Source organism: Rhinolophus hipposideros (genome assembly GCF_964194185.1).
Source record: "Rhinolophus hipposideros genome assembly, chromosome: 7".
Classification (NCBI taxonomy): Eukaryota; Metazoa; Chordata; class Mammalia; order Chiroptera; family Rhinolophidae; genus Rhinolophus; species Rhinolophus hipposideros.
This window is the reverse complement of record NC_138053.1, coordinates 56,668,300-56,690,874: the sequence shown is the minus strand read 5'-3', so window position 1 is coordinate 56,690,874 and position 22,575 is coordinate 56,668,300. Positions and strand designations below refer to the sequence as shown.

Below are 22,575 nucleotides of genomic sequence, written 5' to 3'. Positions count from 1 at the left end.
AAAAAGTTCTATTGCTCAATCAAAGTAGCAACATTTCAAGTACTCGGAAGCGAATGTGGGTAGTCACTGCTTTATTGGATAGCACAGCTATTAGAACATTTCCATCATCGCAGAAAGTTCTGCTTGACAGTGTTGCTATAGGATTTTCTTCCATAATTTAGCTCGGTGCCATTTATCCTGGGTAGCTGCAATGGCTAACAGAGATAGTAGGTGGCAAGATCACATGTGTCTATCTATCACAGGGCATATTGCAATCTAAAAGGGTCTTGGACCACAGCGTATAAGGTTTGTAAAAGGATACAAGTTCATTAATTCTCTGAAGTAAAAATTTAATGTAATTTTATTTTTGTATTGTAAATCTGTTGTTCTATGTGGACTCTTAGTATTAGGAAAACGGGCCTATTAGAAATTTGCTTAATTTGATATATGGCTTATAATAATCACATCACTAAAATCTCATTGAAACAAAATTGTAAATATTTATCTTTCTTAGATTATATAAACCATTCATTGATAGGATTACACTATGATGAACCGTGTTTAAAAAATTATTAATTGATGGCTAATAAACAGGTTGCACACATAAGTATTTTCAAAAAGGACTATAATTTACCTTTATTTTGCAGTTTGAGAAATTTGAGGTGAATATATTTAGCTCCCTCTTCTGGTACATTCTGAGGAAAAGTTTTTATTTAAAATGGTTTCATGCTTTTGGAGTGAGAATACAGTTATGTTGAATACAGTTAATGTTGAAGGACATTATTTGTAAGTGTCATCCAATTAGATTTTTCTTCTTTTGTATCATCACAGTTGATAAAACATGTAGATAGAGCATGGAAAAACATTTTATGACAGGATCACTTTCCTTAAGATACTAACTAAGCAAAATAAGCAAATAAAGGCTTTGACAGCAGGAGCAGGTACACGGGGACTTAACTTGAGTCAAGTGGCCAGTGGTCATATGCATTGACTTCCAGATCTGATACTGGTCCTACCCCTGACATTTTTGGGGCTTGGGACAAGAGTACAAAAGAAGGCCCACATATTCTGTGTCTGAGTACTTCAAAGTTATAGATCACGTTAACAAACGATTGGATAAAATCTGTTCTGTCCTCCTGCCTGAACAGTTATTTCTTCATAATGAGCAGGAGGCCAGATTTGAATTCAGATTTCTTGGTCTCTGAGTTCTGCCCCAGAACGTGGCTTTGCAGGGGCCTTGCACATCCAGACTCCATTTCACCGAGCCCCAGCCCACTCCTTGGACCAAAAGAGGCACCCCAATGGGGAGATCTGCCCTGGGGAGGATAGACAGGGGAAGAGGTATTGAGAGACTGCTGGGGCAAGGGACTTGGGATTCTGAGTAATTATTCTGAGTGTGCCCTAGGACAGAAGAAGGCTATGTTCTCTTGACCCCCAAAACTCATCACATTGTGGGAAGAGGCACAACTGGAGGAGGGCCAGAGAAGAACCTTTCTTACTCAGGCCTGCGTTTGCTACTGCCAGATAGAACTAAAGTACTCTGTATTTACACTTCCTCCATTGTGATCTAATGCATTTGGTTACCGCAGATTAAACATAATTGGAGGGTTTTGTTTATTTGCAGCTTCGAGCCTTCCGGATCTTGCAGAGCAGTTTGCCCCTCCTGACATTGCTCCACCTCTTCTTATCAAGCTCGTGGAAGCCATTGAAAAAAAAGGTAATCTGATGGGTGCAGTGTTAAAACGTATTGTCTCTTCTTGGGCATTCATTACATACATTTCTTCCTACATGTGCTAGACATGCAAGGTCCTTGTTGCTGTATACTGGGGACATACCCGGTATCTGATTTCTAACTCCATATTAACATGTAGTTACTGTATGGAAACGATTAAATTCTCCATCATTTAATAAATTAAGTTGCTCCTTTGTGGCCAGATGATTTTGCCAAAATGATTGACATGCCAGATAAGATTAATAGGAGGAATGGGCTTCCAAGAATATTTGGTCCACATCTAGAATAGATACTGGATGGAAACTGGAAAGCCTTTCTGGCAGCAGGCTCACAGGTTCTCCAGAGAGCTGCGTTTTGCATACTCAGTCTGTTTTGTGTCCCAGGTCTGGAATGTTCAACTCTATACAGAACACAGAGCTCCAGCAACCCAGCAGAATTACGACAGCTTCTTGATTGTGGTGAGTGTCACGGAGATAGAAATACAAATGGGAAAGAGGTCTTATCTTTCTGTTTCAGGTAAAGCACCCAAAACTTGAACTTAACAATGCAATGTTCTAAGTTTGAAGGGAGCTCAGAAATTGGGCCCAGTTCCCTCTGCCCTATTATGGTAATAGTGCCAACCTTTGATGTTTGTCTCCTGAGTTGGGGTTTGTGTGCATGCCTGCTTGCAGACACGTTGGCCGGCATCACGGCCAGGAGCCTCTGGGTCCTGTGGAATTACAGAGAAGAGAAACAACCTCTTGGGATTTCTCTGGCTCTCCATGTCTTCCATCTTTCTCTGACCCTGCAGTTGGCTACATCTAATTCATCCGGATCAGTTTAAAAAATGTTTATAAGGCTATGTCATTTAACAGTTGTCTCTTCTGAACTTTTCCCTTTTTCCCTTTCCCTCTCTTTTTCCTTTTCCTTTCTCTTTCCTTTCTTTCTGTCTTCCTTCTTTCCTTGCTTTTTTTTATGTCATATTTACATTAAGTAACATCATGATACTGTTATATTCCACAGTGTGCTATATTCCATGGTAAACGAACTCTCTGAGGGGAGAGAGTGAAAGCTTTGGTTTATCAGATTTGCCCATTTCTGTGGTGTGAATATTCCCACCATGGTCAATTTCAAGCTCCCAACACTATCACTGAACTCTAACTTGGGCCGAATTGTACACAGTTGGCCCTTGTGAGTGTGTACAAGCAGCTGCAACACACCATCTGTCCCCTCCTTCCTTTGCCATACAGAATGAAACTGTACAAACATGAATAAATTTATTTATCATCAATCATTCTAGCAAGTCGTTTTTTATAGAACTTCTAGAAGCTCTCAGGTCCTTCATTGCCTTCCAACACTTTTGTTTTAGAAAATAATTTTCTGCCTCACATTTTTTAACTGCTGGATGTTTGAACCAAAAAGAGTGAACCCCGGTTTGGAAGAAGCTCTTTCAGATATATAGTTATGCAAAGAAGACCCACATGATATTTAGTAAACCAAAATTTGAAGTGTGAGGCAGCTTCAAAATGAGGCATCTTAATGAAAATTTTTAAAAGAGATGTTTCTGGGGAAAAAGGAGATTAGATTGTTAGCAGTAAATAGTTTCACTTGAAATGCACTGCACAAATGTTCATTGAAGCTTTAAAAAAAAGTTTTCAACTTTCATTTTTTTCCCTTTGTACATGGAAACCAGTCTTACATGTAAATACAGGGCATATCCTCTTTACTGTTGCGTCGCCTGTCTTACCCACAGAGTAGGTCATTAGAAGATGACAGACAGAAAACTCAAGGTGAAAGACTTGTTTTTCTTTATTTTTAACAGCTTTACTAGGGTGTTAAGGAAACACTGAATTTTGTCCTTAGCCAATTGAAATAGTGATACATGTTTTGGTCAGAAAATCGGTCAAGTTGAACATGTTAAAAGTCACAGGAAATGTTTAGACATCAGAGACCTATAAAATGGGAGTTACTTGAGAAATAGTGGTTGAGTTTTTAAATGTGACCAAACACACAATGATGCAGTTTAGGTTTAAAAAAAAATCTTCACACCACCTGTGAGATGGAATAAATAACCAAAATTCATGTCAACCATATATTTTGACAGACAACTTTCCTTCCTCATTTGAGATCAAAACACACTGGTAGAACACTGGTTTCATTTGCATTCTGTGCTATAAAAGTTAATTTTGTAGCAAAAAAAGAGTAAACATTATCTAAATTTAGGAGTGGATCCTCTAGGACTGTTTCCAGCTTGAGGATTTCTCAATTCATAAAAAGACTGTATCCTGGGAGAAACTCAGAGATAAGTCACTTACACTAAAAACAAAAACAAAAAACAAAAGTCTTTTTAACAAACCCTATGAATTACCAGTGTCTGAAAAAGACAGACGTGGAAGACAGCAGCCCACTTTTATTAGCACCTACTAGGTTATTTTATTTCATCCATACATTAACCTTGTGATGTAAATACTAGTACTACTGATGGCAGAGGTGTGACATGCACACAAATTGTTCTGACTCCAGAAGTCCTTCTTTTTTCCTGCTATATTGCCCTAAAATTAATTATTTCTTTTTTGTCTCATTTGAATTTTAATGGTGTGAATTTTCTCCTGATTGTATTGGTTTCCCTTAACCCAAATCAGGCTTTTTCTTTAAAAGTTCTCATCACAAGAAAAAAAATTTTGTTAACTAGACTTATTGTGGTGATCATTTCACAATATATATAAATACAGAATCATTTTGTTGTACACCTGAAACTAATACCAGGGGTGCCAAAACAATGTATACAAGTGGACACTTTGGTCAACGTTGCCCAAGCAGTAGTTCACCGTAATCAGAAGTGTCTGGATGCTGATGGTAACCACTTTGAGCACCTCTTGTAATTGCAGAAGTCACATGTGACTTGTAGTCATCTTTTGTTATCAGTATATATTGATTATAATTTTAATACAGTCTCCCTTTCTTAAAATGTACATACATTTTTTTGGCACTCTGTGTAATGTTATGTCAGTTCTATCTCAATTTTTAAACATTGGCATTTTCAATCTCAGCACTATTGACATTTTAGGATGGATAATTCTTTGTCGTAGAGGGCCTTCCTGGGCATTGTAGCAGCTTAGCTGCATCCCTAACGTCTACCCACTAGGTGCCCTTGTCCCCCAGTCATGTCTCCACACATTGGCAGATATCTGGTAGGGGTGATGGTGAGGTAGCAAAATTGAGAACCCCAAAGGAGAACTACTGACATACATAGAGCTCAACTGAGGAGAGGCCACCATGCCAGTTGGAGGAGGGATGAAGTGTTGGAGGAAAGCTTACTGGTTGTCTGTCATGCGTAGACTCAGTGAGAAGTGGGGAGGAAGAGGATATAAACTCACCTAACCTAGACCTAAAGATTTTATAGTTCTCACCTAGCTAGCTTCAGAAGTCATCATGACAGACACGTATGGCTCTTGGAAGAGCTTTAACACTAAAAAATAAAAATAAAAACAAAAGAGAGAGAGACAGAGAAAGAGAGAGAGAGAGAGACATAGGGCAGAAACCAGACAGAAACTCCAAGAAACTTTAGAAGTTACATAAAAATAAACTAAATGGAATTTGATGCAAGGTGAGCTTATGCAAAGACTTGCCAAAGGCTTACCCGAAGCCTTGAAATAAGGTTATTTCATTCAAAGGTTGTAAAGGCTCTTTGGGATGCACGTCATGTGTTAGAGTCGTGTTAATTCACTGAAGCCCTACTCTAAGGACTTTTTATAGTTCAGTCCACAAATGTTTAACAGGCACATTGTATGTGCTGGTCCCCGGGGGAAGCCAGAGGAGAAGGTCAGAGCCGCAGTCCGTGCCCTTGAGGTGCCCTCAGTCTAGGAGGGAGACACATCGTTAGTGTACTCTCTGGGAAGTGTCCTGCGAGAGCTATGGCTCATCAGCACTGCTCTTGCAGAGAAGGCAGCAGAAACCCTGCCTGAGGGAGGGACATGTGGAATGTTTAGTGTCTCATTGTCTTACTACATCATCCAGTGGTGTATCGCATTTTTATAGGATGAGCAAATTAAGAAATAATAATTTGCTGGCAAAGAGACATAGTAAATGAAGCATACAGGGGGTGAAATGTGTGTGTGTGTGGGGGCAACAGCTTGCCTAATAGCCAGTGGCTATGGACTGTCCCTGTCGTGATGCACACACAATTTTGACAGTCCACTAGTAGTTGCATTACTTTCGAGGTTGATCCTTTATGCAAAGACCTAATGTTACCTTTCCCATGCTTGTTAGAGATGTGATATGTCTCTGGTTAGTTCTTTGTATGCCTGCTCTCCACCTTTTTAAGTTTAATAATTCTTTTCCTCAAACTAACCTATCGACTTTTGTTATGAGATGGTCTTTTCTGAGCTTTACAGTATCGTGTGATTATCTTTCTTAATATATGCCCAGTTAGTGGGGCAAGTTTGGATTATAAGCGTGTATCCAAGAAGCTTTTGTAGCTTCAGGCTCAAGCAGAAGTGATTTATAATATCACTCTTGGTTCACGGGACCCAAGATACCATCTCCTACTCATGCTCAAACACCTTGCAGTGAACTTTGGTTCTTTCTCGCTCTCTCCTAGGTCACAACCCCATCCAGTCCCTTCTTGATAATGTCTCACACATTGCTAGTTGTATTAGAATTCAAATTACCTGGTGTTACCTTGACTGCCAGCAGCACTCCTTCCCAACTTATTTTTAACACCACAACTAATAAAGCTGTCTTAAAATATAGCATTTTGTTCATCATGTAGCATTTGGTTCAACCTTTTCTCCATTGAGTTCCCAAGTCTCCCGCTAATTCTCCTCAGGTTAACCTTCATGTCACTCGTGTGCATTCTTCAGCAGCAGCCACATGTCTTTCGTTTCTAGATGTCTGTAGTCATTCTTTCCCCCAGTATCCCTTCTTTCTGCCGGGCACTGTGCCTTTTTCTCTCCCAAGTTCTCAGAGGGTAACTTTGATTTGATTCGTATCACCCGTTACTGAATTGCCTGACCTCTCTTCCAGCTGAAGGATTTACTGGACAGATATGCGCGTCTTATTCTTCTGAGATAGTGAGTTCAGTACCCACAGGTTAGATCAGTAGTACTCTAATCTGAATACCCTGTCAGTATTGGGGGAAACGTTCTAAAGGTGTTCACATTACTTTTATGGTTATTCTTGAGATGGACTGCTACAATTCTTTATCTTATTGCTTAATCAGTCACTCTGTTAGATTAAACGTTATATTGATTCTGAGATGCAGTATTTAGCAACTCAGATTTTAGGAAATCTGTGGGTTTGCATTTCACGTTTTCCTGTTGAGGTTTTAGGAAGCATTTACTATATGATTAGCCTTTCCTAGGAAGGAAAATTCTCAATCAGGGCAGAACCACCCTCCAGAAGGTATTTGGAAATGTTGGGGGGGAGAGGGGGCTATATTAGTTTTCTAGGGCTGCCATAACAAAATTCCACAGACTGGGTGGCTTAAAAAATAGAAACCTATTTTTTACTGTTCTTGAGGCGAGAAGTCCTAGATCAAGGGAGGTTTGGTTTTTTTCTGAGGCCTCTCTCCTTGGCTTCCAGATGGCTGCCTTCTCTCTGTGTCCTCACATGGCATTTCCTCTGTGCATGCACCCCAGGTGTCTTTTTGTTTGTCCAAATTTCCTCTTCTTATAAGGATACAGGTCAAATTGGATTAGGGCCCACCTTAATGGCCTATTTTAATTAACCACATTTTTAAAGGCCCTATCTCCAAATACAGTCACATTCTGAGGTACTGGGGTTAGGGCTTCAACATAGGAATTGTGGGGGACAATTATTTTTTGTTGCCTGAAAGTCTGGGAATGTGCTCTTGGCATCATGGGTAGGGGCCTTCATGCTAAATGCTTCCAGCATTGGGGACAGGCAGAACTACACAAAGAAAAATTGTTCTGTTTGAAATGCCAGGAGCAACCCCTGTGAAAAATCCTGTTAATACGTACTCAAGTATCTCGTATTTGCCCTCATTGCTTCCTTTCATGTGTCACATTTAAGTCAGACATTCAGAAAATTGGCCTAACCAATGTTCAAAATGTCTGAAATATATTTTTAAATATTTCTATCATAGATGCCGCCTCCGTGGACTTGGAAACAATTGATGTTCAAGTTTTAGCAGACGCTTTCAAACGGTATCTCCTGGACTTACCAAATCCTGTCATTCCAGTAGCTGTTTACAATGAAATGATTTCCTTAGCCCAAGGTTTGTTTCCTCTTCTGAGAACCTTATTGAACCTATATTGAGATGTAGATGTCTGTACTTCTAAAATCTATGAAGTGCCGCATATAAAGAGATAATTTTTAGAAAATATTAGTAGAAATTTGCCATCCTTTCCCCACCCCTTCACCCCTCCCCCACAACTTCCCTCCATTACCAGGACAGCCAATAGAAGGCCCCGATTCTCAGGGGCTTAGGAAGACTGCCCACATTTTGAAATGGCTAATTGTTAACCTTTATCAGTATTAACAAAGTTCATTATATCAGTGAAGGCCACAGTGTCCCATGTTCCATCTAGGTTCAGGGAACTGGGACAAGACCTGGTGACTGGGGTGGTTCTTCTCCTCTTTTTCAAGTGGCCATTACAAAAGTGTTGAGGGAAGAGGATTCTCAGTTTTAGGAGCTGAAGCTCAGTTCAAGTTCTTTGGGGACAGGAAATTGTGGTTGTAACCTTCAAAGTTAAAACCTGTGATACTTATCTGATGCTCCTCCATGTAGCCAATCACACTTGCAGCTGCTCAGTAGAAGGCAGATTTCTGCCAGCACACCCTGAACCTTTTGTGGTTTTTTACACCAAGAGTTTCTTACATTTCCATTTGACTTGAGATTTCGACTTTCTCACAATGCCTTTTCTAACGAGAAGAGTAACTGGACTGTCTGCTGCTTCTGATGACTTTGTTTTAAGTGACTTCTTCTATAGCTAGAAGAAGAGACATTTTCTAGGTGTTTATTCACTGATACCTAGAAACAGTCTCTTACTCTTTTTTTGTTGTAACTTGCAGAAGTACAAAGCTCCGAAGAATATATCCAGCTGTTGAAGAAGCTCATTAGGTCACCTAACATACCTCATCAGTATTGGCTTACGCTTCAGTATTTGCTAAAACATTTCTTCAAACTCTCCCAAACCTCCAGCAAAAATCTTTTGACTGCAAGAGTACTCTCGGAACTTTTCAGCCCTCTGCTTTTCAGATTCCCAGCAGCCAGGTAAGTGAAAGAAACATGTATTTTGGGGTGATTAGAGTAGTCCTAGGTTGATTGGTCATTAAATTTATTCTAAAGATATGAGTTCACAGGTGCATGTGCATATTTACACTTGAATGTACATAAATGAAAAATGACACTTGTGTAGGGGGAGGTTTCTAACAGAATTCTCTTTTTTGTAGCTCTGAGAATACTGAACACCTCATACACATTATAGAAATTTTAATCTCAACAGAATGGAACGAACGACAGCCCGCACCAGGTAATGCCTTTTGAACGTTTAAAATTCTTGCACGGTCTGGTTTTTAGAGCCTGAAAAGTGGTGGCTTTAGAGTTCCTCTGAAATTACATAAGTTTCTTGTAGAATTGAGATACATGGTATAATGTTCTCTTGTGATTTAAAGAAAAAAATAGCTGAGTGGTAGTGTAGATGGTAAATATTATCTGGATTTTAACATTGTGGATTTCAAGGGATCTTGGTTTTAGATGAGGCTTGTCAGGAGAGTTTTCTCTTCCCCTCAACTTTTATGCTTCTAGGTGTTGCATAAATTATGGAGTTCATTTCAGTTGTTGACATTTTTGTTTTTCTTTCTAATATTTAGAAAGTAGGGGATTTATAATTACTATATAATTTGAAGTATTTGGGAATGTGTTTTTTGGAAGCAGGTATGCTGAAAAATGTCTGTCAAAACAAACATTTTCAATAATGCAAGCAGCATGAAACCAGGGTGTTCACTGAAGCAAGTTAAAGCAAGCCAGACACTTCTTTGAAAGCAGGCTGGCATTCAACAAAGCCTGAAATGTAGACCATGTTAGCAGTGGATTTAATTTAAACTGATGTATTTTTCTTCTGTGGAAAGTCTAAACAGCTTTATTTTGCCATATCTACTGGTTAAAAGCTAATAGAGGCTGGCCATTTAGAATAGTGAGTTAGGGTCCTAAAGTGACATTTCGGGACTGGTAAACAGTGTTGCTGTGGTCTTCATTTATGCCTAGAAGTTAAGTAAAACATCATCAGTATATTGTTTATGATAGGTAACTCATGCAAATTACTGGATTTATCTCTGTATGAGCAGGCCTGAGGACCTAGGTATCAGTGTCAGGCACTGGTGGTTTAAGTTGTGCTTTTGAAGATGTTCCGTGGCCAGGTTTGGTTGTTTGCATTTCGATGGGACAGACTGAGGGAGGCGAGGGCCTATGCTTAAAACCCACCTGTAGGATTGGGATAAATGAAGCAGGGGTTGGGGAGGGCTTCTGTAGACAGGCTCACAATATGGTATCCAGAGGTCAGAGAGGCAGCAGAAGTGGTACCTAAGGCAGGAATAGAGTGTTCCAGATGTCCCAAATCACAACAAGCAGAATGTTCAACAGGGAGACTCTGAATTGTAGGTAAACTGCATCAGAGAAGTCTGTCTAGGGTATGGCTTGGGACCTGAGTCCAGGGGGTACCCGAAAGATTTCTCCGGTGATCGCTGGAGTCATTTGTTAATGAATGTTGGAGCTGTGTCTGTGTTCAGAGGCCGCCTTGGGCTCAGTAGGAAAGAGTACAGTGATGGGTTAGAAGTACCCTTTGATCAGTGGGTAAAGCAGGTATTGTCGAGTCCAGCACGACGAGGGCTATAGGGAGAGAGGAGTGCAGCGCAGAGTTAAGAAAAGACAGTAGCCTTGAATAGAGTTTAAGTGCCAGGGCCAAGGAACCAGCAGCCTGAACGTCAGGGCTGTGGTGCCTAATCAGGCCTAGCATCAGCTTTTTTATTAGTTAGGTTGGGAAGCAAAGGAGATAAAGCTTGTCAATCTCAAGATATGTGAATTCCATACACTATAATAGAAAACTGATTCAAGCCAATCACCCTTGCCTGCAGGCAGCTGCACCTTAAGTCTCAACTTCCCCATGGGACAAAATCCATATGCATATGAATGGATGGAGAGCACCTCATTGAATCGCGTCCCTTGCAGGTTTCTGGAAGGAATGCAGCCACAGAGGCTGAGGCTTTTCTTAGCCTGGAGAAAGTGGGGGGCTGTGCCCACCTCTGTGAACCCCGTGGGGTCTCCTGTTGGTCCCCACTGGACTGCGCCTGGCTTGAGTTGTCCCCTACGTGGGGAATCTTACTCATCATTGGCTGACCAGCCATCTTTTTGGGGCCAAACAGGGAGACGTGAGGTGCAAACACAAAGTTTTAGCAAAGTCCCTGACAGGATCCATCTCACAGACTCTCCTTTCTTTGGGGGCAAGTACAAGGAGACAAACGGTTAAGCTGCTGCGTGGCCACAGGTATGGAACATGGTACTTGAGCCATTCATTGATGACCATCCCTGGACGAGTCCCATGGGTGGGGAAGGAGAAACAAAGGAGGACTCTGGGCCAAAGGCCCGGCTGCGATCTTTCACTTCTTCCCGACTCATGGCAGTCTGGTCTCTCAGAGACTAGCAAGAGCTGGGCCCGCTGGCGGGGCAGGGCCAGGCTGTGCTCCCGGTCTTCTCAGTGGCTGCCCCTCTGGGGAGGTGACGCATGAAAGCTGAATGCCAGACAAGGGATGCCAGATACCCACAAATGAGTTGATCACATGGGAGTTTTTGAGAATTTCTGCTCTGTGGAGTATGGTAGGGTCAGTGGTGAAGTTTAACGGGCCTGACTGGTATGAACTGGTTAAACGTCTTTATCAGTTTTAGCCTAATTCTGCCAAAGAAAAGATTCATCTGCAACCAGTTTCATAATGCACACCTAAAACTGCTTGGTATGTCATAGACCCTACCTACATTCTTCTAGAAGAAACTGGTGTGCCAATTGCAGAGGCGGATTGGTTCCATCAGTTCTGTTGTAGAATGATAAAGCCTTGAACGTTTGCTAGACCATCCCAGAATTCATGCAGCATCTCAAACGTTTGGGTCCATGTCAATTTAAACCCTAGTTGGAGCCATTTTCCCCTCTGTGTGATACCGCTTCGCTGTTCTGGAAATTGGGTAGGCCCTTTGGAATTAAACGGATGTTTCAGTGTCTGTCACTGGTAAAAATAGGCTGCCCAGCCCAGGAAAAATGCCTCATTCTGAACACGTGCATGTTCAGGAATGGCTCTAGTGCAGATGATTGGCAGGAAACCCTGGGTTAGAGAAATGATTTCTTAGGCCTGGTAGTAATGTGACAATTTTGTAGAATCCTCCATTGTTGCCCCAGCATGTTCTAGCACCAGAGGACTTTGGAAGCACACCACCAGTGTGTCTCTATACATGGTCATAAATCACTTATTGGCAATGACTTTATTGTTGTGAATGGAAATGAATATGTGAATGATATTTGTGGGCGAGGGGAACAAGACTGTTATGGGGCAGGCAGACCTCTTTGCTAGTTCTTAGCAGCTAGAACTTGAAACAATGGGCAGAACTGATGATGTTTGAGGCCGTGTGTCAGTTCACACAGGACCCATGAGCACAGAGTATCAATTAAATATCAGGAGGAAGGGCGTGAGCTGTAAGTACAAAAAGAATTTTAGGGATGTGATTGGTGACTTTTTAGGGCAATTACATAGGCAGAAAAGGCTCATAGAAAAAAATAAGACTTGAAATGGGCTTTGAATAATAGATACAATTTGAATAAGGGAAGGAGAAATAGGGTTTCAGTTCAAGGGAATTTCAAAGATTTATTCAAGTTAAATTGCAAAGTACAAAAATAATGGCTTGAGAGTTTTATTAGATCTTAAAGAGCAGTACATATTTTAAGTGACAGTATCATAAAAAGCATCACTTGAGAGTTGAAAGCATTGTCTAGCTCCTCGTTTGCACACGAGGAAGCTAAAGCCCACAGAGCTTGCGAGTATCACCTGGTGCCACCCACCCTGTGTGTGTCAGAACCGGGTCTGCGGGAGGACCCGCCCCACACTGCAGCCTGTGGCTCTGTCTGCTGCGTGGGTTGGTGAGTGAGGAATGGTGCTGCTCTTAGTGACCAGTTAAAAAGTCCTCTGAAGTCTCCAGCAAGTAATAAACTAAAAATATGTGAAATTTGCACCTCTGGGTCACATAGAGTAAAGAGCCACATACAATTTTTATAGCTTTTGGGATAAGGCTCGAAGGCCCTCGCCTCGTTGGTTGTGCAGGGGAAAGAACAATGTGAGTCACATAGATCTGAGTTTGAATCACAGCTCTTGCTACTTATTTGCCAAGTTTATCATCAGGTAACTCAGCATTTCTAAACTGTTCTCCATTCTGTGAAATGGGAATAACGCCTCTCTCCTGGGGTTGTTGGGAGAATGAAATGAGGTGCTAAGTACTGACGCTCACCGACTTGTAGTATGTATGTCTCTACCGCCTGTTGCGTCAACTCCAGTTTCTAAGGCCCCAGCAGAGCTGGCCTCCTTCTGCAGCTTTGTCACTTCAATCCACCTTTCCTAGTGAGTGCTGTCTGAATCCTGTCAGGCCACTGACCCCACTGACCCCAGGTCCCTAGCCAGCAGAGCCAGGCATCCGGGAGCCTGTAGGGGCTTTAATGCAAGTATGAAAGAGACACTCCCAGGGCAGTTGTGGCCCTGTGGGTGCATTCCTTGGAGGGAGGAAGAAACCTTTTCCTCTCTGTGTGGCTTGGTGAGTGGAGGGGCCCAGGCCTCCAATGCCAGCTCCTACTGCCACTTTGCCCAGGTAACTTGACACAGCGCACGAAATGTACAACTGTACACAGCAGCCCCAAACAGTGTCACTCACTTCATCTGTGCCCAAGTAGGTCCCCCATCCCTTATGTGTAGGTTGTTGACCCATTCAGTATGTTTATGCCCTGAAGCCCCTTGTCCTCTGACACTTACCTGTTCTGTAGTTCTTCCTAGTAGTTTCATCTGTCCTACCACGTTGCTCAAGGAAAGGTCACTTCTCCTTTGGAGCTCTTCCTAGCATAGAACAGGGCACAGTGTAATAATCACCCAAATGAATTGTTTTTTATTCTTTGATAAACGCCCCCACTTTCAAAGAACTTTCATGCAACAACTCATTTAATGCATCCAGCAAACGTGTGAAACAAGGCTTCTCCCAATGTGGAGGTAAACTAAGGTTTCACAGGTGAAGCACTGTTCCCTTTGTTACTAAAAAATCTTAAAAGTATTTAAAGCTGAACAGCAGGTTTTCTTGAATCATTATGTGTTATGTTTACCCTACTAATACTTAGGTAGCTAACGTAGATTTCTATAGAGCAACTAAGGGAAAAACAAGACCATTTAACATGGGTGCCTTTGAATGAAACCCATTATAAGTGTATTTACATATTTCAGATTTCATGGATATATTCAGAAATATTAATGTAGCATAATTGAAGTCTAATATTGCACCCTCAAGTCCAGAGTGGAAAATAAATGACTCTTTCTCCTCCCTGCCCTTCTACACCTGTCAGAGTTAATTTTTAACCACTGGCGCATTAGAAAACATTCATCCTAAAGAGCCTGATTCATAAATCTTGTTTTAAATGCTCTGAGCTTGGTTTTCCACCAAGACCAAAGCAAGCACTAAGGTAGAGGGAAATGACTTTCAAAGAGTTTTACTTTTCTCTGATTTATTTTTTATTGAGTTTAAAATGTGGTGTGACATTAGAGGGTTATTTCAAAGGTGAGAAATGAAACCTTGAAAAAAAGTCATGCATGCATTTAGATGGGTAGGAATAAACAGAGGCAAGCCATACGAGGTTATGTCGAAAAATAAGGAGTTTTCTTTGTGCTTTGGAAAAGAGACATATTGAAGAGTGTATATGTTGGTGGGGGATAGCTCAGTTTTTCTTCTGTCTTCATGGCGTAGCTTTCTCTTTTGAGGGAAAAGGACAGGGCAGGAGATCTTTTCTCCACTAAGCAATGGACACCTCTCTTCAGATACTTTGTAGAATGTGTCAGTTTCGTGCATGCGTAAATCTAAGTTTATTTTGAAATTCAAATAGACATTTTCCTTCTTGTGCCATGAAGAACAATGTATATGGAGTAAGGAATTTGTATCATCCTGAAAAGCCCTTCTGTCCTAAATCATCTTAAGTGGAAATTATGAAGGGAGAAATTCATTTAACCCTTAAAAGACAATTTGGGTTTACTTTTTTGTCACTGCCTGTGTTAAAAGTGGTCTTTTGTTCAAAATTATGGCCCACAGAAACGTTTGAGAAGTTGTACAGGATGAAAGGTGGTTGTGGAACATTCACTATTTGATGGTGATTTGCACGTGAGATACAATGTGCAGTTTGTAATTTTCAAACATACTTTAATGATGAAGGGACATTTTTCTGATTAGATCATACCTGCTGAGAAGCAAAATATGGCCAATTTTTGCCTCTGAAATGAGTTTTACCAAACTTTGGGGAAATCAAACGTAGTAAGACATATTGTTTTGAAGAATGCAGAAGGGTAAAGTTAGTTTTCAATTATGTGTGTAAGTTTTCCAGTGTGGCTGAGTCTTGGGGTCACAGATAAATGCTGAAATTAACTTAGCAGCCACATGAAAAATATTTCCTAAGTTGTTTTGACATCTGGGCATTTGATTTATTAGTTATTTGTTGGTGAATCATATAAATTAAGTGACGGTTGGATAATTATGTCCATTTTCTGTGAAATTTTCAACAGTGTGAGATGAATGGAAACATGCAGAAAGTTGGTTTTCTCCCAAGTAGAAGTCACTGACCCTCTTCTACCAGCAGAGGGCTCCCTTTCTAAGCTAATAAAGAGCATGTGTCTTACAGATCACTTTTCAAAGACTAAAATTGAATGGGAAAAGAGTCAGCTCATACATTCAGTAATATAATAGAATCTTTATGGTAGATGATTGTACATATTGTGAGGAATTTGAAGCAAAGTTTTCAAATCTATTTTAAGGCTTTCTTAAGTAGAGGATGTACTGCTTTCCAGTGGATATTTTTCTTCTGAAACAGAAAATAATACTGTTGGACTAGAAAGCATTTTAATCTTAGAAGGTTTTGACATTAAAGATCATGTGCATCCAGATAGGTATGCTTAAGAGACTGATGTTTCCAAGGTTTCTAGCTTTAGAAAGACTATTTTTAAAAATAAGGCAAGACTGTGCTGCTCAGGATATAAGAACATTCTCTGAACTAACCATATGCCCCTGTAATCAGCTGGCAGGAGCAGGAAGATTCACTTATAGACGTTTTCTTTCCATTGGAAAAGTAGATTTTTTTGTATTATATCAACTACACCGATGGAAAGTTTGTAAATTCACTTTCATTGTGCATTCAGCAGCACTTCTCAGATACTGCAACTAATCCTGAAGCTGATTCCTGCCTATGTAGACTTTATATTAGCACTTCGATCTTCCTTCATCACTGCATGTGACCATTGGGTCACTTTCCCATACAGAGTCTCAGGTATTCTAGACAGAACCCATATTTCTTCAAAGAGAATTAGAGGTAGCTTTTTTTTGTTTGAATAAGCTAAAAATAGAAAGCAGAAAAAGTCAGTTTTGCTGTAGGTGTGAAATTCTTGGCATGTGGCTTAAAAGAAATTAACTTGAGTTTCACTTGTTAACTTTACTTTCTCTGGCACGGGGAAGTGAAGAGCAGGGCCACTGGGTAGAGAAAAAGGAGTTTAGGACCAAACTTCAGAGGGCTGGGTCCTGGTCCTGACTATTATCTTGTACAAACCACTTCACCTCTGTGGGTCAGAATGGTGTGTGTAACATGAGGAAATTGCTTGATGTCATCTCTAAATTACCTTCTAGTTTCAGAGGTAGTGATTCTTTAGTGATTTCACATTGTGTTATGGTTCTTGGGATAACAACGGGAAAGGAATCTTTGCTGGTGCAAGTGGAAATTTTCTTAGGTCAAATTTTAATTCTTTAAATAGTAGCCAACTAAGTCTGGGTCATTGCACCTTTCTTAAATAGAGGACAGAAATCCTCTAGAAACGTATTCCATTCTCCTTGCCGTCCCATCCTTTGCTCCAGGTGGCTGTCACATGAAACTAATGCAGATACACCTTTTAATTATGACAAAGTCCTATGGGCATATAAGTGTGAGTTGCAGTTTCCTTTTTTATATGAATAGCTGCAGAGTGGATTTTTTTTCTTTCTCAGTCTTCACGTGTGTTTGGAGTACAGAATCCATGCAGAGTTCGAATAATCTTCTCTGGGACCATTAAATACGTTTTAAACCTGTTCCCGCCGAGTTGCTGCCTAGGGCTTTCCTGGTACACCTGCGGGCTGCCTGTGCTGGTGTGTGGGAGGAGGTGGACACGAGAAAGGCACGATGTTCTGGGCCGTTCCGAGAGGTTCAGGCCTTTACAAGCAAGGCTTTGATTCTATTTTTTGCTGAACTAGCTCAGCCACTTCCTGTGTTTGGCTGCGCATAGTGCCTCGCTTCACTGTGGCCACTTGAGCCCTGCGAGCCAGCGAGCGCGCCGCCGCAGCCAGTTAGAGAGACTATTTTAGGTCCCCGTACAATGGCCTTCTCATTTCCTCAGTGAAAATGAGCGAGTTGAGCTGGCATTGGCCACTTGTTAGCAGATGACAACTTTGACTTTGACTTGGGCTCGGCTCTCCTCCCCTCCCCGAAATCCCTAGCTCAGCAAATATTTGAACCTGCCCAAGTTAATCATGAAGCTGCGATCTTTATCTAAGGGAGACGTGCGAGCGCCTGGGCCTTTTCCCTCCCCGGTACTGTACCAACATCCTGCAGCTTTCTCCGTGGGGAGCCAGCGGTGAGGGCGCTGCTGGGGCGGTGCGTGCGTCCTGGCGGTCCCCGGGGTCCTGCGCCGCCCCCCGCCCCTGCGCGCACTCGTAGCGCCCGCGCGGCCCGCCAGAGCGGTGGGGGGACACGCGGGGGCACGTCCCGGTTGCTGGAAGAATAGCGTTTTGGATTTTTTTTTTCATTGTTGGATACAGGCATTGAAAGAGAAACCGTTGAAATGCATAACCTGCAAAGTAAGTTGCCTTTAATTTGTGCACTTCTCTGCCCCTTCGCTGTTGCACGGTTTTGTTTTGTTTTTTGTTCTTCTGTGAAAGGTTCAGTGTGTGTGTGTGTGTGTGTGTGTGTGTGTGTGTGTCAGAGATATTAAGCACTCCCTGGGGAGGGCAGATGGGAGATTAGGGGAGACACTCCCCCATTTCCTCAAGGGGCACAGTGTGAGGGAAAGATGGGGTTTAGGTTGGAAACGGGGAAGGAGGTGATTATAAAGTGCTTGGCTGGAAGTTGGTGCCTGGCCAGGCCTGGGAGAGACGTGGAAAATCACCTGTCTCCGTGCCCTCCTCCGTGGATCGCTTTGCCACATGGGCTTCAGCAGCAGGAATGGTTTGCACCAAGTGCTCCCAAAGACTTGGGGTGGCACAGTGCGCTGTCTGTCAGAGGCGCAGCAGCTGCCGGGAGGACGCTTTCCTTTTGGGGGACCATCACCGTTCTTATTAAACTGAGACAATTTTTTTCTGAATCATATCTGAGGGCATACTCTCCCACCACCACCACCACTTTTACCATTTTTATTTGAATTTGAGTTTAGGTTTACTTAAACCCTTAAGCAAATAAAAGTGAGTGGGGGAGGGTGGGAGGGAAGAGGCTGAGCCTGCCTTCCTGGTTAATGGGAAAATGAATTAAACTACAGAGGGGTACAAGTGAGCAGTGCGCAGAGAATGTCCTGCCTTTGCTCTTTTATATATTTTATGATTACAAATTTGATAGAAAGTCGAAGAATAATTTTTCAAGGGCTTCTATATGCTTTAAATTGACACACAAATATGTGACATACATATGTATGTAGATCACAAAGCCCACTATAGTTTTTTAAATCAGCCACATTTACATGGGAGGGGGGAGCTTCCCCCCCTTCCTCCCCTCTCATCATATTATCATAAAAGTAAAGGTAAAGAGACTGGTTCCCAAGGGGAATGTACATTAAGCTCCAGCAAGAGTGGCAGGATTGTATGCAGAATGGCTTTAAAGAACTAAAATTAATAGTTACAGTAATAAGGGAATTGATTTTTTTTGCATTAAATACTAAGAAGGAATAGTAATAATTGTCCCCAGAGTGAGGCATTTGAGATAGAGGGGATAAAAGCCCCCCAAAAGTGATTACATCAGTCTATCCCTCAAGCAGTATTAGCACAGCAAATCCGAAGATGGGTTCATCAGTGAGAAATACTTTGCCAAGATAACTGTACCCCGACTCTCATAGGTGGCCTCGTTCGTTTTGGAAGACACAGCTTACCTTGACCATTCTTGTTAGACAGTAACATTAAAATTCTCATTAATGATGTTGACAATTATGTTGATTATTTCTGCTAATAGACATCTTCATTAGCAGAAATGAATTTTCATTGTTATTCTGTAAAGTCAAGTTTTCACTTTGCAATATTTGGTAGAGGAAATTTTAAAGCCTTTACATTTTCTTTCAGTTGTGCTTTCTAATGTGGTACATTTGTGACAGTGTTTAAGTTCTGAATTTTCAGTGAATTGGGTTAGACTGAAAGTAAATATCCAGTGTTCTTGATCCTTTTTTGCTTTTAGTCTTTATGGGAGGTATTTAAGGACTCTAAAATATATTTTAAATATATGTCGTTTTGATGCATTTATAAGATTTTTAAAGCAAGGAATGACTGGGCTATCTAAAAACCCAGATGCACTAGGGAAAAAAAAAAAAGCTACGTGCTGCAGCATATCAGCTTTTGTCAACCTGCCAACAGTGGAGCGTACCATGCTGCAAGGAGTAATAAAAAAGGAATTAGAAAACTCACTACTGGAGGAGAACAGTCAAATTAAACACCTTTTTAAAATGATGAGCAAGTATATGTTGCCGTTCTATTAAATGTAGGTCCTTAGTGAGGTCGGGATTGTGCTAAGGGATTGTGCTAAAGCTGGTATAGAGGAGAAATGATGAAGCAGGAGTGGTCTGGTGACATTTTTCTGACTTGATTGGCTGGGGTGTGTGATGTAATAGGTTACAGTGCAGCCCCTTATAGGTTTTAAAATGAATTCCAAGACACCATTACAAAGAAAGCCGGACTCTTTTCTTATTACTGAGCTCAGCCAAGGAAACTCTCGCACAAATGTACAACACTGTTTGGAATATGGAAGACCTGGATTTAGAATATGCTAAGACAGATATAAATTGTGGCACAGACTTGATGTTTTATATAGAAATGGATCCACCAGGTAATACTGCAGTATTCTTGTAGAAAGCTAGTTAATTCTGTGGCACTTTATTTTATTTTTATTTTTGACAACTACTGTAACAGAGCCTCTTCGGGTCTCTATTTTTGTTAATTTGTTCTAATTGAATAATTAGTTTGGTTGTAGCTTGAAAATTAAACAAATTGACTGCCTGTGAAAGCAAGCAGATCAGGCTGTGTGTGGTAAATGCTTATTGCTTGAATGGATATGAATGGAATTCCAGTTTTTCACTGGTGTCTTTTGTTAATCAAGGTCTTTTGCCGTCGGGGTTATATTGTTGTATATTGTTCCTTTAGTTAAAATGATGCCTCCTTTGTGCTGCCTTTCTCTGTTGACAGTGGATGAGAACAGTGTGGTACTTTGCAGTGATAACACTCGGTACTTTAGAAAGCATGCAAAATGTAGCAGTGATTGCAACTCCGTTCTCAGTTCTTGGTGACCTGAAACTGTTGTAAAGCAAATGTTGAGACTTTGCCTGCTGTCTCTTATATTAAGATACTATAATGAGAAAAGAAATTGGCTCTCCCTTATGTAGTCCTAGTCTGTATATTCCTGATAGAAGCCTGAAATAATTTTTAAATAAATTAAAATAGTAACAGCACTGTAAAACTTACGACTTAGAATTTAGCTGAAAATCCTCGACTTATTTTGCTTTCTAAATTAATTTTTGTTCATTAACGTTAGCCCTCCCTCCCAATTAAGAAATTTCAGAAACACTGCAGTCTCTCATTTGTCACCAGCTGGTATATGAATACCGATTTGACATTGAGGAAAAGGAATGTGGTTTTTAATCGGTCTTGGCATATTGAGCACAATTTATCCAATAGAATATTAACATGGACACTAAAGAGATTTAGGTCACAGATGAGTTTCTTAAAGTGGCTTATTGGCAGAACAGTGCCTGAAATACTAAGGTTAGAGAAACCTAATTCCTCCTCTTAAAACATATTGCTGTAGATGAGCTTTTTTTTTTTTTTTTTTTTTTTTTTTTTTTTTTTTTTTTACCACAACAGCATTTCTGGAGAACAGAAACCAAATTTGTCTCTTATAATTAAATAAGATGATGAAATTAAAGCTAGCCCATGTAATCCCTCCTGCTCATATGTTCATAGTTTCTTAGTTTCTTACTTTAGGTGCATTTGACCAAGCATGAAACTTGAATACAACTAGAACCTAGAAGTAGAAAATGCTGTGACTGAAATTCGTTCAAGTGGCCAGCCCAATTTACTTGCTAGTCTCTAAGCTGTTCTCTTTTTCGGTTTCTTTTCTCTGAGCCATACTCTGAAAGATTTCTGATTTTTTTTTCTTTTCTTTCTAAACCGTCTTCCATGTTTCATGGAACGGTGAATTAGTGCTACATTTCACAGCTATTCTTTTTTCTACATAGAAATGCTATTTAAAGATTAAATTAAAACTGTTCCATTGTAGTTGGGGTTGCAAACAACTTTTTCTTTCTTCTTAATCTCCAGCACTGCCTCCTAAACCACCAAAACCCACTACTGTAGCCAACAACGGTATGAATAACAATATGTCCTTACAAGATGCCGAATGGTACTGGGGAGATATCTCGAGGTAAGGCTGCAGAAACACTTAGTTTTCACTAGAGATAGAGAGTTGTAGATGAAGAGAAAGAAAAGCACCAGCTTGCTAAGTTCCATTTTTAGGATATCATCCAACATAAACATGAAGCATAGTTGGTTCTCTTCCAAAGACGACCAGAGAAGTCACTGAGCCGCTGGAGAACTGGGGGTGCTGGATCCTGCAGGAAATGAAATACCCGAGAAGTTTCATCATTGACAGCGCTGGCTGGGAAGCACCAGGATGAAGTGACGCTGCCTAAAGGCAGCCTGTGAAGTCACTCTCTAGTAGACAAAACTCTTACTATTAAGAATTAATAGTATCTTCCACATAAAATAAAATGGCATTTTTATTGTTTGCTTTTTTAAAGGGGAGTGAGGAGTTGGGAGGAAACCTTGGGATCACTTGCTTTGCTGATTTGTCAGAGTGATGAGAGTGTTTGGTTAAAAAGTAAAACTTTGTGCCACAGTTATACCAATAGTGAAAGTAGGTGTTTTGTGTTGTTGTTTTTTTTTTTTTAACTCCCATGCACCTGTTTGTAATGAGAAAGTTTATAACATTTTTATATACAAAATAAATTAGTAAGCTCTAAAAATGTGATTAATAAATATAAATCTATAGGGGTAGGTTGTATACAAGCTCTGTACTTTCTGCTCAATTCTGCTGTGAACTTAAAAGTGCTGTAAAAATTAAGTCTGTGAAACAGAACTACACCTAGAATCACTAAGTCCTCAAGGTGAATTCTCTCTTGTGTTCTTTTCACTTCAGGGAAGAAGTGAATGAAAAACTTCGAGACACAGCTGATGGAACCTTTTTGGTACGAGACGCATCTACTAAAATGCATGGTGATTATACTCTTACACTAAGGTAAGTCAAAGAATATAGGTAAAATTGGGGTGGTTCAAGTTGACATTACCACATTTCCTTAAAGAAAATTGTAATGCTATTATATTT

General features: G+C 40.7%; 1 protein-coding gene across 3 annotated transcripts in view; it reads left to right on the top strand.

Moving 5' to 3' along the window:
• Positions 1-22,575, top strand: part of PIK3R1 (phosphoinositide-3-kinase regulatory subunit 1) — a 75,546-nt gene that overhangs the window by 44,680 nt on the left and 8,291 nt on the right. Inside the window, exons 2-8 of one of the 3 annotated variants that reach the window (XM_081053966.1) lie at positions 1,604-1,696; positions 2,095-2,169; positions 7,797-7,928; positions 8,726-8,927; positions 9,107-9,186; positions 21,513-21,615; positions 22,390-22,488. In XM_081053966.1, coding sequence (XP_080910092.1) covers positions 1,604-1,696; positions 2,095-2,169; positions 7,797-7,928; positions 8,726-8,927; positions 9,107-9,186; positions 21,513-21,615; positions 22,390-22,488 — 784 coding nt within the window. Of the gene's footprint in view, positions 1-1,603; positions 1,697-2,094; positions 2,170-7,796; positions 7,929-8,725; positions 8,928-9,106; positions 9,187-17,249; positions 17,805-19,800; positions 20,026-21,512; positions 21,616-22,389; positions 22,489-22,575 lie in introns of those variants that run through there. The other 2 variants (XM_081053968.1, XM_081053967.1) reach the window with 2 other exon arrangements.